The 17,769-nt window shown below is 57.1% G+C and overlaps 1 protein-coding gene across 3 annotated transcripts; it reads left to right on the top strand.

Annotated features, from left to right (window-relative positions):
• The first annotated feature begins 5,785 nt into the window (after nucleotides 1–5,785).
• R3HCC1L (R3H domain and coiled-coil containing 1 like) lies at nucleotides 5,786–17,122 on the top strand. Of its 3 annotated transcripts, none has more exons than XM_056494870.1 (7): nucleotides 5,786–6,153; nucleotides 10,786–12,215; nucleotides 15,687–15,862; nucleotides 15,964–16,034; nucleotides 16,148–16,243; nucleotides 16,402–16,542; nucleotides 16,710–17,122. In XM_056494870.1, exons 1-7 carry the CDS (start codon nucleotides 6,093–6,095, stop codon nucleotides 16,763–16,765), a joined length of 2,031 nt encoding a protein of 676 aa, XP_056350845.1. In that variant the 5' UTR covers nucleotides 5,786–6,092; the 3' UTR covers nucleotides 16,766–17,122. The 3 variants fall into 3 exon arrangements, with proteins under 3 accessions (XP_056350845.1, XP_056350847.1, XP_056350846.1); XM_056494872.1 differs by having other exon boundaries at nucleotides 5,805–6,153; nucleotides 10,786–11,030; XM_056494871.1 differs by having other exon boundaries at nucleotides 5,844–6,394.
• The last annotated feature ends 647 nt before the right edge of the window (nucleotides 17,123–17,769 follow it).

Here is a 17,769-nt window from a genome sequence, read left to right as displayed (position 1 = left end):
TGCTTTTTAACACAAGGAGAGGGCACATGCAGCCACCACAATGCGCTGCGGGATCCCTCAGCTGCCAAGCCGATCCTGGCTCTTGCCTGGCACTGCTTTTTTTTCTCTGGAGGGGCTGTGCTGGGACATCCCTGCTCCGAGGGTCTAATTTCCACTGTAAATGTATTCATGGATAATTTATCCCCAGTTGTTCCTGCGCTAATGTTGTCTTTTAGCTGAAATAGCTCTCCTCCTCCCTGGCGTTTACCCTGATGTATTTATAGTGAGCACTCCGTTTCCCCACAGCCTGCGCTGTGCTGGGCATGAGTCGCTGTCCTCCCTTCACGGGTCTCCTGGGTTCTGCCTCCTTGGCAGCCCCATGATATCTCTGATCCTCTTCCAGGCCGATTCCAGCACAGGCAGGTCCCATGCAGGCACGAAAGGAAATGCCCAGTCCTGCCAAAAATGCCTTCCTGGTTCCTCCTAGGATTGCTTTTGCCTCTCCCATGTCTGCATGCCCATTCTGTGGTGACTCACGGTGATGGAACTCCCATGCTCAGATGGCTGCTTGCTTGATCCCTCTCCTCCCTGCTGTCCCCTCTCTGTCGTTATCCTGCAATGTCTGATCTCCTGTATTGCCCACAGACCTCCTCTCTCTCTGGTCCTGCACTCCAGACCATCGCACTGCTCCGTGTCCCCTGGACACCTCTCAGGGTGGGGGTCTCTCTGTGACACGGCTGGCAGTAGCCTGGTGACTGTCACTCATCCCAGCGGCTCCCTGGGAGATTTTGCCTCCCAGCAGCCTTCCCCAGTCCCCTCCTCCAGCCAGCACTCTCGGGTGCTCGCTGGGCATGGCAAACCCTGGGAAGGCATTACCATCACAGAAGTCAGGTTAACCCCCAAGTTTGGTTAATCTAGTCCTCCAGTACTCTTCCTCACAAGTTTCCTGTGTCCTTGGCAGCAGCAGAGTGTGAATGCTGGACCCAAGCCACTGCTCACCCAGGGGGTCTCTAGGAGTGCCCCTGCCCTGGGACCCCCAGCCCTGCAGCTCTCTCACAGCCTAGCCCCTGTGTTTGCACAGCCTCCCTGGACCTCGCATGGTCCCCTGTCTCTCCTGTCACCGTGCGCAGTGCCCTCGGGTCCCCCGCTTGGACTCTTCCTGTCGCCGGGACATCATTAGAAATGTTAATTATTTATTATCACTAAAAGCCCTTTTTGCTGCATTGCTGTTCTCTGCCTATCTCTCTGCCCCGTGCTGCCTGTAACCGGATCCGCCTGTGCTTGCCTCCTGCCTCGCAGTCCCTGTCCCTGCTTTCCCTCCTACCTGCTGGGACACAGGGTGGGGGAGTGAGAGCCTTCCACCACCCCCCTGCAGGACGTGGTCCTATGGGACGAGTTGGACCTGTCCCCCTGGATCCCAGAGCCATGTCTGGCATGGAGATGCACCAGTAAGCAGTGCCCAACCCGTCCCATGCCAGGAGAGGGGACAGGAAGAGAGAGGAAAGACCTGGCTGGTACTATAATGGAGCCAGGAACCATTAGCTCTTCTCATCCAAGGACAATGATGTCCCTACCCAGAAGCACTGGAATGGGGCTCCCTGGTCAATGGGTATCAGCAAGGTGGAGGCATCAAACTGTGCTGCCGCTGGCCCAGGCAGCATCCCTGGCTGGGAAAGAGCAAACAGGCTGAGGGGGAACCTGGGGTGCTGCTTGCAGCCAGCTGGAGCTGGCAGGACATACTTGGGGCAGCCAGCTGCTTCAGAGTAGGCACACAGCTGTAAGGAGGCAGGGGAATGCCCAGCTTCCCCAGCTCAGTCTCCTCTGCCAGGGTTCCTGAAAGATTTATCAGCTCCAAGTGTATCCCATTGATGAATCAATTAAAGCTTATCAAAAGCAGTGGAGTTCCTTCCCATGGGGCAGGGCTGGCACTGGATGCAGCAGCTCTGCCACAGCCAGCGCTGGGTGAGACTGGGAGCTGCTTCAGGCTGCAACATGCCTGAATACTGCTGGGCAGAAATCACCTCCTGGCAGCATCTGTGCCTACTAGAGCCAGCCACAGCACCCTGGTACCCTCTAGGGACTGTGGCAGAATGGGCCATGACAGAGTTGGCTGTGACAGTGCCGATGGGAGCCAACTCATGTCAGTATACAACCTGGATCCCTCACAGGACGCCTCTCCTCCGTATTCCCAAAAGGAACCAGGCTATCCAGCTTAGCAAGCTCCCCACCCTGGTGCTGTCAACCCCTACTGCTGCCCAGTGCTGCTCAGAGTGCTGGAAAGCAAGGCGGCAGCGGGAAGGAGACTACAGTGCTAGCTGTGGGAGAGACGCAGGGGGATGGCTCCCACGGGAGCGCAGGGACGAGCACCCGGGCTGCTCCCGGAGCAGTATTGATTCCTGCAGCACAAGCACTGCCTTCTGTGCCTATTCATTGTCGATGTGCAGGAGAACAAGGAGCAAGAGAACCGGGCTCCCCCCGGCCCCCCCCCCCAGCCAGCCCACACTCCTAGTACCACTTCCCTGCCCGCCAGCCGCCGGCAGCACCAGTGTCTGCCCGCACCACTGCCTGCTTCCCTGCATTATACAGCACTGTCACGAGCTGCTGAGTCCCCAGGTGTTTTGTGCAATAATGCAAAGCAGATCTAATCCACCCCAGCCCCAAGCTCTCTGCAGTCCCCTACCCACAGGCTGAGCGTGTTCCCTGGCCAGGCATGGGAGAGAGTCCCAGGACTGTGGGTGCTCTGCATGCCCCTGGCACAATAGAGCTGATAGGCGATTCCCCTGCTGTTCCTGCACACCCCTTGCTGTTCCCCAGAGCTTTTCTCTGCCAAAAGCACTCTGTAAGCATTTGCTCTGCAGCAATAAATCAGAGGGATACTCACACGAGCACGGGCCAGCCCTGTGCTCTCTGGGACCAGGGCACAGCAAGATGCTTGAGGCAATGCTCAGCCCCAGAAAGTGGTTCATTCATTTTCTGTCTCCCCACAGCTTGGTGGGGTTCCAGGTGGCAGTCCTCTGAACTCGTTGTGTTGTCTGGGTCCTTTAGGGCTAGAGCAGAACAACCAGAGACCCCTCTGCACCCATGTGTGGCCCCAGGGGGTCCCCGAGACTGGCTGGGGTCTGACATGGATGCAACAGCCTTGGTTGTGGACAAGGTGGTTCCCTGTCCCTGGACCACGCCTGGTTGTCCATGTTCCTCCTGTTCAAACCCTGGCAAGGAGCCAGGGAGGAGCAAAATCCCTGCCCCTCTGACACCCCAATGAGTATGTTGAGCCAGCAAGTTCTCAGCTCCCTGAGAGCCCCAGGAGTCACATAAGTTGACAGGCTCTCTGGTGGCTGGGAAGGGGCTCCAGGGCTCACCGAGAAAAGGCTGGTCAGGGAGAGCTGACGTTGTCCCATGCTGTTCTTCCAATCCCAAGGGCCAGGGCTCAAGCCAGTTGGTGCTATGCAAGCAGGAGCTGGATGCACAGCTCACTTGAGATCAGTCCCAGATCTGGGGCTGCCGACAGCTCCTTTCTCTCCGCACTGCTCCTTTCAGCCTGTGCCTCCCCATGGCCCCAGCTGATGCAGCTGCAGATAAACAGACAAGTAGAGCCAGGCAGCAACTCCCGGCTTGCTCCGCTGTCCCTTGGGAGGCACAGACATGGCAGCTTTAGATCAAGACTCTTCAGAAGCAAGAACAATCCCAGCTATCAGCAGAGAGCGGCTGGCTGGTTCCGGCATTCACTCCCGCTGGGTGCACGTCACGGGCAGCGGGTTTTTGGACTGAGGTACTGGGACCACTGATGCAGAGCCATGGGATACTGCAGCTCCCACCAGCACTGGGCTGAGTTCCTGGGGCATGGCCATGCTGGGGGCAGACCAGGCAGCAGCAGTTGACCCCCTATCCCAAAACTGGGAGCAGTGAGAGCCCAGTGCCACCCTGCTCTACACAGAACTGGAGCCAGCCTTTAGGGGGTGGGATCTCCATGCCTGGGAAGACTCTCAGGAGACCTCAGACCACTCTAGCCCAGGAGAAGCTGAGCCACAATCAAGCCAAACCCCACAGTACTATTCTAGGGTAGTTCAGGGGCCAGTTCAGGTGGGTTGCCCTGATCATCTGCCCTTTCCTGGGGAGCAAGGGGGTCTTAGCAGGTCTCTGTCCCCATGGGTGGCAATCTGGAGGGTACCACAGCGTCCTTTGAGGGAAGGGGGAGCACAGACACAGATGCTGGAAAGGACATTAGATTATGTTTCTAGTGGACGAAAATAAGGGGGTCCTTCTGCAGCCCACACCTTGCAGCGCTTGGACTGTTTTACTGCTGCCATGGAAACTGTGTGGAGCATCATTCTGTTGCACTGGCCAGGGTGACCAGGCCATGGCAGTTCTCAGCCTTCTTCATGCTCTCACACCTGGATTTACAGAGTGGGGGAGGCTGGATGCTGCCTGCCAGTCACCATCCTTGGGTCAGCCTGAGGCTGTGGTAGGACGGGGGCATCCCAAGGAAGAGAAGGGGTGGAGAAACCATGTAAGTGCTGGCAGGGGCTGTCTGGTGCCATTCCCAGACAAACCCAGCTCCCACGCGGCCAGGGGCTCCACGGTGCTTGGCCTCCCACAAACATAAATCATTTTCTAATTTATAACATGAATAATTGATTTTGCCTCCATAGCTGGCGATAAATCTCCTGCGCGCACATGCATAAGAAAATAATAATAATGAAAGCGATCAGGATCTGCTGCCATCGATTACCTGTGAGAGGGAACACGGTCCCCTGTGTGCTACATGAGGCTGGGATAGAAGCCACTCCCCAGGGGATGCTGCGTGGCCCTGCCAGGTGTGAGCTTTCCTTCTCCTGCACAGGGACACGAGTCTGAGGTGGGATGACTGGACCTATCCTAGTCTGGGCCCCTGGGGCTGTACTGGGACCCACACTGAGCAATCAGGAAGGTCCGAGTACTTCAGGGTATCCCAGACCTCAAGCATCAGCGGTCCCAGCCTTGGAGCTGCATCTCAGGAGGGATAAGATGCTTGGCACGGCCCCATTCACGGATGCCGCGTGTGATGCCTCAGTGGCACCTTGCCAGGGTGCCCCGTGACCGGTCCCTGTCCCTCGGCAGCTTCACTGTCTGGGGAGAGCTGCAGAAGCCGCTCTGGCTGCCGGCTGCCCGGTCCCGGCACGGTCACCTCCTCTCCGGCACCCACACCGCGAAGCTGGCTAGGAAACAGCTGCTTGGGAATGGCATCGGAGAGCTTCGGCTCAGCAGGAACGAGGTCCTGGAGCAGGGAGAGCGCCGACACCCGCTGCCCGTCTGCCAGACCAACCAGGGCGGCCGCACCGGCCTGCCCAAAGCCTTCCTAGAGCGGTGTGCCCACGCCGGCCCGGTGTGCGACACTGCACGGTAACGGGACCCCTGCGGCAGCCGCAGGGGCGCCACCCGCGGCGGGAGCGGGGTCGCTGTCTCTGTCCACCACCGTCCCAGGCACGGAGCCTCCTTCCTGTGGCTGTGCCGGGGAAGGCCGGCCCGCCGTGCCATCGTGCCCCCCGCCGTGCCGTGAGGGGGAGGCCGGCCCGCCGTGGCACCGTGCCGCCCGCGGTGCAGTGATGGGGAGGCCGGCCCGCCGTGGCACCGTGCCGCCCGCGGTGCAGTGAGGGGCAGGCAGCGCGGCGGTGTCACTCGTGTGCCCAGGGCGGCGGGGGAGGAGCGGCGGCCGGGGCGCGGCGCGGCGCGGGGCGGGCCCGGGGCCTCACGGCCGGTCCCGCACTACAGGTCCCGGCGCTCCCCACGGCGGGGCGGGCCCGGCGCGGCGGAAGCGGCGGCGCAGCGCGGAGCGACGGGGGACCCGGCGCGGCCACTGGTAACGGCGGCGGCCTGGCGGGCGGCACGGAACGGCCCGGCCCGGCCTAGCACGGCGGGGCGCCCGGTACCGGGGCACAGCGGCCTGGGTTGTGCACCCTGCCCGGTCCCGGCGCTGGCCCGCTCTCCCTCACCCTGGTGTCCCAGCCCTGATCCTTGCTCCCTGTCCCAGCCCTGTCCCCGTCCCTTCTCCCAGCCCTGCCTCCCTCGCCCTGTCCCAGCCCTGATCCCCACCTCCCCAGCCCGCTGGCGGACAAGCCCCGGGATGCCCGGATAACATGACCGTGGAGTCACAGGGCGATGTGTCAGCCCGGGAGTTACACGATTCCTGGCTGCTCGGTGAGCCAGTCTGCCATGCCTTGTGAAACAAGTGTCTGGTGCTCACAGGTGCTGGACGCTGTTTTTCATGGCTGCCCGCAGGCCCCTGGCATCCTCGTCTATCCTTGGCACCACCTGCGAGGTTCTGCGTGCTGCCTGCTGTGGGGCTGTCACAGCTAGAGTGGCCCATGGCGCGATGCTGGTGACCAAATGTGCCTCTTGCACATTTTGGGGTGGTCACCTTAGTCACTTCCTTTCTGGTGTAAGTGTACTGTTGGGCTCTGGGCCTTGCTTTTCAGGCTGCTCTTGCTCCCTGAATAGCTACTTTGGGTTATTTTACTTTCATTTTCCCAGGCTGGGTCTTGCTTTGTTTCCTGCTTACATTTCTTGGATCCTTTCAACAGTGTCTTCTCCAGATGGTGTTTATAACAGCTCACTGCTCAGTATCTTCTGCCAGTTTAATGACAATTCATTAGACAAGTAAAAGTTTGAGAGATGGTGTAAGATGAGACCCTGAAGTTCAGCTAAGTTGGCTCTTGCTTGCCTCATCAAAAAGCTTTGCCCAGTGATTCTTCTGAAATAGCTCTTCTGGGCAAGCCAGTGTCCCTCATTCATTGTTTTGGCATGCAGGCTCCTTTAACTGCCAGTTTAGTTCTGCACTAGGGATAGAAACAGGGTTTATCCTGTTCTCAGCTCTGGTTTTGTTGTCCTTTCTTGCAGAGAAAATCAGTGCCTTGTTTGCTCTACCCATCACTAGGGCCCTGGTTTCTTCTCAGCACTGTGTGTCAGCAGGTTAATAGGTTCACCTCTGCACTGGCCAGCCTGGCCAGGTGACTGTGTCTGTGTGGACATGCTGTTTTTGCTTTTCCTGCAGCTGTTTTTGCAAGTCCTTTGCCTCATTTGCATTTTTCTGTTTAAAAACAGTGATTTTTCCCTTTTGAGTCATCTTTATTTTTGAGCCATCATTAATTTTCTCTCCTCCTTGTTTATTAATAGACCTTTTCACTTTTGTGCTGATTCTGCCTGGGTATATTTGTAAAGTCCTTTGTATTCCCCTTAGCATTCTGGCTGTTAACTCCTTCTGCTAGTATGTTGTTCCTCTCCCCCGCAGCTGTGAGGGGACACTATTGACTTACAAATCATCTTTCTGTCTGGAATATTCCCCTTCTCTTGTTCCAGGTATCTCCTAAAACCATCTATTCCAGGTGACTCCTAAGAGTATTTCAAGTGAAAGGCACGATTGAAATCTGTCTCAGTGCCTTTGATGCTTTTGCCACCTCCTCACATAGCCAGTGTTTGCTGTGGCTGCTGGTGAGCTCTTTCTCCTGGCAGCAGGGGACAGGACGTCTTAAAGCCTTCGGGGCTGCAGGCAGGAGTTGGATGGAATGCAGCTCTTCGCTCCTTGAATGCTTTGCCTTGTACCAGTGGCTGTGTTCATGCCTTTGCTCTGTCTCACCAGGTATCCAGGTCCTTTCCTGGCCCTGTTGCCTGCTGTTGAGCCAGGTGGCCTGGGCTGGAGCTCTGCTCAGAGCAGGAGAGGTGCAGGGTAGCCAGAACCTCAGACAGTCCTTGCCCGGGCTGCCAGGGGCTGGTGTTGTGCAGTTGGTAAGTGTGCTATGGCACGTGCCTGGCATGGGATGAGTCCTGCAAGTGGCAGGTTCCCCAGTGGAGCTGTTTAGAATCTCCTTGTACCTGCCTTTTTATTAATCTTGTTATTGTAGTTATTTTTTTCCCCTTCAAAGAGCCCAATCTGCTGCAGGCTGTAAAGATTGACATTGTGGTGTGTGAGCTGCATGCCAAGGCTGCGTGAGGTCCCCCAAGGCTCCTGGTCCCCCAGTATTGCCACCCCTGTTCACTGTCAAGGCTTTAAGGTTATCTGCTCTATCGGTGGGAATATGGATTGAGTGGAATTAGAAACCTCAAAGGCTAAAAATACAGCTCCCTGCCAGGAAATGCGGCAGCCTGCTGAGAGGGTGCTGTGTGGCACTGAGACTTCTCCAGGAGCTGGCAAATTCCACGTGAGCAGCACAGCCCAGCATCCATGCCTGTTCCCAGGTTCACTGAGCAGGACCGTGACTGGCTTGCTCTTGTTTGTGGTGTCCTTCCCTGGACAGGACAGGAACAGAAATCAGGGAGAAAACGCTGCCCATGTGTGCTGCAGATGTTTGCTAGAGGAGAAACACAGGCTGGCACATGACCGGACAGCTGGCCCTGGCATACCATGGGCAAAGCTCTCCATGAGCAGTGCGTTCATGGGAACAGTGCAAGAGGAGCCTGTGCCTTCAGGGAGCTCTGGCTGCCTCCTGGCTGATGATCCAGTATCTTCCTGGCCATGCTGGGCTATATTGTGTTGGGCTGGTGGGCTTTACGTGCCAGACAGCTGGGCAGCACTCCCATCACCACTTTAAACATGCTACTATGGCCTTTCCCTGCTTGGTGCCAGAGTGCTGAGTTGTTTTTCTAGGTAGGTCCATAAAACAGGACAGCATCAGGGGCAGCATAGGTCTTTTTGGGGATGTATTGCCTGTTGCTGCCTGTCTTTTGTGGGGCAAGCTTGGTTCCAGACTCTGGAAGTGGCCGGGTTTCCCTGCCTAGCGCAGTGTGAATGAGACCCAAAGCCAGAGCTATTGCTCTGCCTCCCAGAGCATGAAATCAGTCGGTGCCGACCCATGGCTGTGGCATCGATGAAGTGTATAATAGGCTGGGGTGGGGACAGGAGCTGTACTGCCCTGTGGGGAAGAAACAAAGCACTGCAGCATTCCAGCCAGTGTGGGTCATCTACCACCTTGCCGTGCTTTCTTCCCAGGCTGCAGGAAGCAGCTCTTCCCCAACAGTGGCAGGCAGAGGCAAAGCTGTGCAGGGAGAAGATGCTCCCAGCACCAGCCGTCTGGCTAATGCTGCACCATCTGCTTTGGAGGGTGAGGCAAGGTGAATGGCAAGCTTTCGAGGAGCCCATAAATCCTATGTGCAGAGGCTTTTGGAGGTGACATAGGATGTGCATGGAGCAGTGCTGCTTTTGCTTGCTCCTTGTGCTGGACGTTGTCAGGAAGGAGAGACTGGGGAGATCACTGACCCCCAAAAGACATGCAGTGATGAGCCATGGCCTGAGACTCTGCGTCTTTCAGCAGAACATGCTTCAGTGCAGTTAGAAGCTATCTGTAGTTGGAAATGGTGGTGCTGGTGGGTTTCCAGTGCCCCCTCCCCTCTGGCACTCAGGCTGCCACTCGGCGAGAAAATGTATAATGCCTCAGTGTTGAAAAATGACTAATCCAGTCCTTGGAAGGTTTGTAGGATACATTCCTTTCTTGCGGTCGATAAAGATAAAGGGGATCGTTCTGCCAGCAAAATTAGTGTATCAAAGAGGGGGAAAAAAATGACAAGAGCTACGGAGACAGAAAAATGATTGGGGCAGCCCTGGGATGGTGCTTAGCATCACCACGGTGCCTGTGCCTGCACCTCATGTTCCTGTCCACCTTCACAGCATGATGTGCAGGCACAGGCACTGCAGTCATGCTAGGGGTACTGCCCTGCTGGGCTTTTCCAGTGGTTTCCAGGGGGCCATGAGAGACTCATCCATCATGCCAAGGCAACAGTCTGTCCATCCATCAGGAAGAGGGGATGATGCTGTGTGACATGGGCAGCCCCAGCCACTTTCCAGCCAGTGGTTGGCCTCCCCTCGCCTTCCTGGCACCACTGCTGGCTGTTGGTGAGGGGCCACGGGGAGCGTTCGCGCCTCGGTCAGGGGCTGCGTGGAGGGGAGGCTAATGTACCGGAGGTGCCTCGGAAATGAGAGCCTTGGATGGGTTCCTGGCCCTATTGATCTGCCGGCAGTTTATGCATCCTGACATTCATAATCTCACTCGGCGCTGATGGTCCAGATTAATGGGCCCAGGGGCTGTCCATCCGTCACTTCACATTAATTACTGAAGAGGTGTTTTTCCAGTGATTTACCTGACAGCGGCCTGTGATGAATCCCCCTAAACGGAGTGGGCAGTGATTAATCATGGGGCCCCAGTCCAGCCCCACTCTGCCTTCCCCTCAACCACAGTGCAGCCCCCCGCACCATCCGTCTCCATAAACCCTGTCTGATGCATATTTATAGGGTTAGAGGGGCCGGGCCGCTTGCGGCGTGCCTGCTTCTGCCAAAGATGATGAAAAATAAATCTCAGTCGGGACGGGGCAGCAGGTGAGCAGGGCTGCAACATTCCATGGTCTTGTGCCAGGGTATCCCTGCACTGGGGTTTGCTTTCTCTTGTTCTGTGGCTGCCTCAGGCTTCTCTGTGGTTTTGATGCCTGAGCAGTGCATGGTCTCAGTGTTCTGCTTCAGCTGCAGACACTGGTCCCTTGGGCTTGAGGGTCCCAGGTAGCAGCTGCAAAAGCAGTGCCTCAGTGATTCTGTCAGGAATTCCCTGCTTCCCCCAAGCCGGATGCACCCCACCAAAGGCTGTAGCACTGTGAGGTGATCCAGGCCCCAGCTGTCAGATCCGCTCATGTGGGGCAGTGTTGGGACTCCACAATCCACCAGTGTGCCAGCTGCTGAGAGAGAAGGGTGGGTGCTTGGACCCCGACTCAGCCACCTGGACAGGGGCTGCCTGCTGTGCACTCGGCTGTGGGGCTGCGGGCAGGACAGTGACGCTGTTCTCTCGTTGGCAGGCAGTGGTGGCACCATGCAGCAGGAGGCGGAGGGCAGCCGGGTGCGCCGCAGGAAGCCCGACATGGCTCTCTATGTGCCCAAAGCACGGCGGGAGAGAGAGGCACAGGCGGCAGCTGACACACGCGTTGGGCACCGCCAGGAGCCTGAGAACCACCGCCGGGAGCCTGAGAACCACCGCCTGCCGCAGGACTCGGGCTGGACCAGTGGTGAGGGGCAGAGACAAAGCCCCCGTGCCAGAACACAGGTAGGCAGAGCGGCAAGGAGGGACAACAAGGTGGATGCTGGCCCAAGGGAGCTGCGGACAGCCTCTGCCAGGCACAGCCACAGGACGAGAGGCAGCTGCCCTATTGCACTGGAAAGCCTGCAGGCATCGCCCAGTGTGTGTGAGCCATGCCCAGATCCAGCTGTTGCTCAGCCCTGGAACAGTCAGGACAAAACATCTCATGAAGAGCCCGGAGAGCTCAACCACGGCCACAGGATGATATGGACTGAGCCTGACCCTCTATCCCCACAGAGTGCCCAGGCTGGGGCTGTGAAGGCTACCCCTGAGCCTGGGGATGACTCCACTAGCTCAGCAGTGGTTTGTGAGACAGCCCTGAGTGACATGTTGGAGGACTTGGGGGACATCACCCTAGATCCAGCTGGGGACCTCTCCCAAAGCCTAGGAGAGGCTGCCCTGCAGTCAGCAGGTACGGGCAGCCATGGCAAGGTGCTCCAGTTGGTGGGGGAGACAGTGGGTCTGAAAGCCAGGGAGGAGGAGAGAGAGGAGGAGAGGTCTCTCTTGGCAGAGCAGAGCAAAAGTTGTGCCACTGCGGTACCAGAGGAAGAGGAGATGTGTGGAGGCAGAGCTGAGCTTCCTGGGGAGAGCACCTTGTGTGCACCAGGAGCCAGCTGTGAACCTGTGTTCTTGAGGGGTAACATGGGCGATGTTCCAGTACTGCCAGGGGGGAGCACTCCACAGCAGAGCAAGGGCAGCCCACCCCAGCTCCTGCCTGTCATGGAGGAGAGCACTGCTGGTACTGGGGATCTCAGTGGGGAGGGTGACCTGTTGCCTGCTGCAGAGGAAACAGGCAGCACTTGTGTCTGCACGGATAGCAGTGCTGGGGCTGAAAGCAGCCCGTGGGAGGAAGCACCTCTGGAAAGCTGTGAGCCCCCACCGCCCCTAGAGCTGCTGTGCCATGGCATGGAGGGTATCTCACCTGCATCCTGGGCCAAGGAGCTGCCAGGGCCAGATGAGGATGTGGGCTCGCTGCAGAAGCATGAGGAGGCTGAAAAAGAAGAGAGAGGTCTCCACAGCAGCTCTCCCAAGGAAGGACAGACCAGTGCCAGTGCTGAAACCCAGAGCCAGAGCAGCCCGGGTGCTGAGGAGAGCTGGGATATGCTGTTCAACGATGATGGGGACTGCCTGGACCCACGCCTGCTGGAGGAGGTACTTCCTGCAAGCCAGTGTTTGTGGGGATTTGCAGGGGTGGTGACTGGTGCCTGTTGGAATATGGGGGATGTCTGTTTCTGTGTTCTCTGGGGTGAGTACATGGGGTGGGAGGGATGGCACCACCTTCCTCTGTGGTGCTAAAACACCTAGGATCTACATTTTCCCCTGTCTTTCCCATCCAGAGCTGCTGGGGAAGGCTGGGATGATCATCCCCCTGTAGTACATAAAGTGTGCCCAGTAAAACCTGCTGAAGTGCTGCAAACTGCAACTTCACCCTCATGAAACCAGGACTGGTGATAAAGAAATGGGCTGAGATGTATGGGATCCCATTGAAACAGCAACAGGATGTTTCCTCGAAACTATGGCTTCTTAATCAGCTGTGGCTCATTGCCATTCCCTCCTGCACACATGCTGCTGAGTTTACTACAGTTGGCTGCTTAGTGCCAGGACCCACACCATCTTGCTGCCATTCATGAGGAAAGCTTGGCTCCTGCAACAAGGCTGGATATTTCTTACTGCATTTTATATCAGTGGTGTCAAACTGGTAATTTTCCAGATAACATTGATGTACCTGAAGAAACAAACAACGTTAATGTTGTTACATCCAGCATCTGCCTACACCTAGCTGGAAGCAGGGTGTGAAGGAGGGTGGTGCCTTAATAATAGCATTTATGAAGAGATCAGATTAACTCAAGAGCACTCTTATTGAGGAGCACAGGTCCCACCTTGTCCACAAGGCCTTGCTTGGTCTGATGTGTCCTTTTGGAGCCTGGCATGGTGCTAAGACAGTGGTACACAGAGGGCTTGCATTTGAGGGGATGTGGAAAGGTGTTGGGTATTTCCATCCTTGCCTGGCTGTGCTTCCCTGAGCCACTGTCCCCCACCCTCCAGACTGGGAGTTGTGATGAATGCTGCTGCTCTGAGGCAGCTGCTGCAGGTGGCATTGACTTTCTGTGGACTGATGCCATGGGCATGGCTTCATCCTTGGGGGAGGAAGGTCAGGGAAGATTCCTGTTTTGGTGCAGCCATAGGATGCATGGGCAAGGTTGTGCTGTGCAGTACAGGTTCTCACTCTAAGGAGTATCTGTATTGGCTCCCCCATGCACAAGCTCTGAGACAAGTCTGAGCTTTCTAGAGAGCTTCCCAAAATGGGTGAAAAAGAACCTGAAACAAGGATTATCAGAAGTTGCCATCTTTGTCCCCTGCAGATTCCCACATGACACCTCGTGCATCCTGAGCCCTCCAAGCTTCCAGCAGGTGAATGCAGCTGCTTGGGGAGGGTGCAGGCTCTTGGGAAGATGGAGCTGTTGTTAATTAACAAAAAGAACAAGAAAATTAGTAACATTTTCCTCGTAACCAAATCCTTATGCAATGCAGATACCTGGCAGAGAGCAAGATTTATGATGTTCTGTGTGGAAGAGAGATTTCTGATAGCGGATGGCTCTTTAATCTAGCAGGAAAAAAACCACCATAGTGAGCACCGTTGGCTGGAAGCTGAAAGCAGACAAATCCAGAGTAGAAATGAGTTTGAACACAGAGTAATTAAGCACTGTGATGGTTTCCTTGCGGGCTCTGTGGACTCTCCATCAGGCGGTGCAGCACGGCAGGGGCCGCAGTGCGTGCGTGCCCAGGGCTGTGGTGTGAGTGAGCAGCCACACATCCCTCTGACCTACTCTGGCAGGAATGTGTCTTCAGAGAGCAGCGAGATGTGGTGGGCAGGCTTCACTTTCCCTGTCATCTGTCCATCCATCAGTGAACCCTGCCCAGGATGCGTGCCAGGGCTGGGGACTGCACCATGGCTCCCAGTCCCTGCCCTGCCCTACGGCTGGGGGGCTGCTGGCACGCTGTGTGCTGGGCTGGCAGTGCTGGGGGACCTGTTGAGCTGTGCCTGCCATGTGGTGTGGCTGTGCCCTGCTGCCAGACGGCTCCTGTCCTTCCTGCCCCACCACACCTGGTGATTTGTGAAGGTCAAGGTCTGCTCCAGCACTCTGTGCTCCTGCTCTCTAATCATCTTCCCGCTGCCTGGCACTACCTGAGTGCTCTGCTCCCTCAAGCAGCACTGCAGGGCTTTGTCCTGCCTGGGAATGGCTCCCTTGCTTCCCCCTGCAGGTGCAGGGTGCCTGATGAGTGTGCTGCCTGCACAGGGGTGATGGCAGGGCAGGAGGCTCTGCTGGCAGTGCTGGCTTGTCCCGTGAGCTCCATAACTCAGCTCTACCCTCCGCCGGCATCCAGCCGCTATGGCAGCACCCCCTTACCTGCCGTGAATCCATCTTCCCCATAAAATTGTCGGAATGAGCACTTTTTATCGACTGAGCTGGCTGGGATTTATGGGCTTTAACCTTGCAGTTGTAGTGTGCTCTGCTGTGATCGCTTAGGGGATCGGGGTGGGAACCAACCTGAGTTATGTACCCATTCCTTGGCATCATGCCAGGCCCAGCTCCAGGGGTAACAGGGGAGTTGTGAGTGGCTTTGGACTGCACCTGGCCTGGTGTCCCAGCTGAAGCAGGGCAGTGAATCCCCTTGGCTAGTGGGACAGCGTGGTTTGGAAAGCAAGGACTCAGCAAGTGAGACAGGGTGGCCCACTGGGCAGAGCAGGGTGACCAGGTGGCACTGGCAATGCTGTGGGACAGGGAAATAGGGGTGTCTGGACCCCTGTGTTGTGGCAGTGGGAGGCTGCTGCTTGTGTTTTAAAATAGAGGTTGAAAAATGCACAAGGTATAAAAGCTCTACAGCCATCATCTTTTTGGACTGGAGAAAGTGCCCCGCTGTGAGGTAGTAAATGTGCACAATCCATTTTATCAAGAAGAAGATTGAGAAGGGACTTGATTAACATCAGTATGTGCTGTGATGGGGAGGAGACCAGGAACTGAGGGTTCTTTAATCCAGCAGAGAGGCAGAACAAGAACTGCCAGCTGGAAAGTGAAGTCAGACAAATTCAAATGAGAAATAAAACATACATTTTTAGATGCACAGGTGATTAACCAGCAGAACTTGCTCCTCAGTGGAGCACCTTTTCATCTTGGCATCTGGGGTGCTGATAGGCTGCTCCAGTGCATGTGCTGCAGCCAGGGCATGCTGAGCCTGGTGCTTCCGTGTGGCAGAGAGACATCAATCGTTCCTCCTGGTATTACTATCCTGCTCCTTGTTCTTCCCCAAAAGTCTTTCAGGTTATTACATCACTGTGAAAGGAGGGGTGTGCTTGGAGATGCACATGCTGTTTTCACCCCTGCCATACACCTGACCTGGCTGCAGAGCGTGGCAAGTGAAGGGATGCTGGTAATGGGAAAAGCAAGTGCATGGTGTGAGAACCCTAGTTAATAACTCCTAATTCTCAATGCCATGAATCCACCTGCAGTGCTGGGGTGGGGTGCTGGACAACTTTCTGGGGAGCATTTGCCATGGATTGGGAGCTGCTGTGGGGCAGGTGGGCATGGTTTGCTCAGTGCTCTGCCTCTCCTGCTGCTGCAGCTCTCAGGGGGTAAGAAGCAGCAGGAGAGCCGGCAGTCACCCCGCTTCAACTACTATGGGGCCGAACCTGCTGCGCCGGACATCAGCGATGATGAGCTGCCCCACGTCATCGAGATCTACGATTTCCCCTCGGATTTCCGCACTGAGGATCTGATGCGCGTCTTCTGCAGCTATCAGTGAGTCTGCCAGCACTCTGTCCCTGCTGCTGGGGTTCCCTGCCTGGGCTCTGCTTACCATCCGGTGCCAATGCCTCGCTGACCTTCCCTCTCTTTGGCAGGAAAAAAGGCTTTGATATTAAGTGGGTGGATGACACACATGCCCTGGGCATCTTCTCCAGCCCCATAACAGGTACTGCTCCTGGTTCAGCTGGGGATGGGCAGAGAGGAGGCATCCCCCTCCCACAGCTTGACTCTGGGCATGGGGCTGACCCTGCACGGGGACATGCTGCTCTCTTCCTGCAGCACGCGATGCCCTCAGCACCAAGCACCTGATGGTGAAGACACGGCCGCTCTCCCAGGGCACCCGCGCCTCTAAAGCCAAAGCCAGGGCATATGCTGGTGAGTGGTGCTGCCCTGTACCAGTTTGTGCCATTGTGCTTGTGCTGCCACATCATCCTGATAACTGGGAAGGGATGGGGCAGGCAACATGACTCCACAGCTGTGCTGGCTGCCCTGTCCCTCACAGAATGCCCCACTAATGTCCCCCATCTTCACAGAGTACCTGCAGCCAGCCAAGGAGCGCCCTGAAACATCAGCTGTCCTAGCCAGGCGGCTGGTGATTGGTGCCCTGGGGGTACGGAGCAAGCAAACACCAGCCCAGAGAGATGCTGAGCGCAGGAAGCTTCAAGAAGCTCAAGGTGAGTTTTGGATGCCTGGAGGGGCTGCAGTATAGGGGGACCTTCCTCATGCATGCTCCTTCTCACAGGGTGCTGGGTGAGAGGGGGCTGCAGCAGAGTGGACTGCAGCCACCTCCACAGCGAGGTGAGGTGGTAGGGATGTGGCATTGATCCTCTTGTCTCTGCAGAGAGGAAGCGCCTGGAGAACAAGCAGCGGGAGGATGCCTGGGAGGGCCGGGACTGAGCCAGGAGGCTGCACTTTCAGCCCGTGTCCCTCTCTGCAGGCAGGCAGAGCACTCTGCGTCTCAGAGCTGGGTCAGATTCTGCACTGTGTCCGAAAGCACTGGGCTGCTTCACCAGAAGGGCTGAGCAGCACATGGCCTGGTTGGTGCTGTGGAGATGCTGTTGCTGTCAGGCAGCACTGCCCACCCTGCCCAGGGCAGAGCCCCCAAGGCTGCCAGCCACAGCAGGAGCAACAGCAGGATGTAGGGAGCTCAGCAGAGAGCATGGGGGGCTGTGTGGGGCAGCCCTGGCCACCTGGCAGGGCCTTGTGAGTGAAAGTTTCTGTTCTTTATTTTGCTAATAAATGCCATTTATTTTATTTGCTTGCCTGGGTGGTGGCTCCTGGTTCCCTTCATACCGGGGGAGGGTGTGTGTGCCGGGGGCAGCTGCGCATGGTCCGCACTGCTGTGGGGATGTCCACCCCTCCCAGGTGCTGGGTGTCCCCGGCGGCTGTGGGGGATGTGCAGGCAGCAGGGATCGGGCAGGAATGTGCTGGCAAGGACCCTGTTTACTTCCGCGGAGCAGCTGCAGCCCTGAACAGCAGGGCCCTTGTCGGAGCATGGGCAGGGCCGTGTTCCTGGCCCCACACGGGGCTGTGATGTGGCCATGCTGCCGGTCGTGGCAGGCTGGGGGCTTCCTGCCCTGCCCCCGGGTGGAGGCTGGCACCTGGGACCTGCCTTTGGCTCTGCTTTGCATCATCTCTCAGCACCTGAAAAACAGCCCTATGTGTCCCAGCACTCCCACCCTGTAGCTCTACAGACTCTGAGGTTTTGGGGCCTTTCACAGGAGGTGAGGATGGGGATGATGCTTTTCTGCCACCACTGCCAGCAGTTTGCATGCTTTTGGTCGCTGAAGAGCTCATGTGGCTGCCCTGTGTCCCCTGGCTGTCCCCCAGCTTGGCGGCAGCGGAGCTGGTCATGACCCCGTGCTGGTGGCTGCCTGCCCCTGCGCCATCCGGCAGCGCTG

The sequence above is a fragment of the Oenanthe melanoleuca genome, chromosome 6 (assembly GCF_029582105.1).
Source record: "Oenanthe melanoleuca isolate GR-GAL-2019-014 chromosome 6, OMel1.0, whole genome shotgun sequence".
Taxonomy (NCBI): domain Eukaryota; kingdom Metazoa; phylum Chordata; class Aves; order Passeriformes; family Muscicapidae; genus Oenanthe; species Oenanthe melanoleuca.
This window is presented reverse-complemented; position numbering and strand designations above follow the sequence as displayed.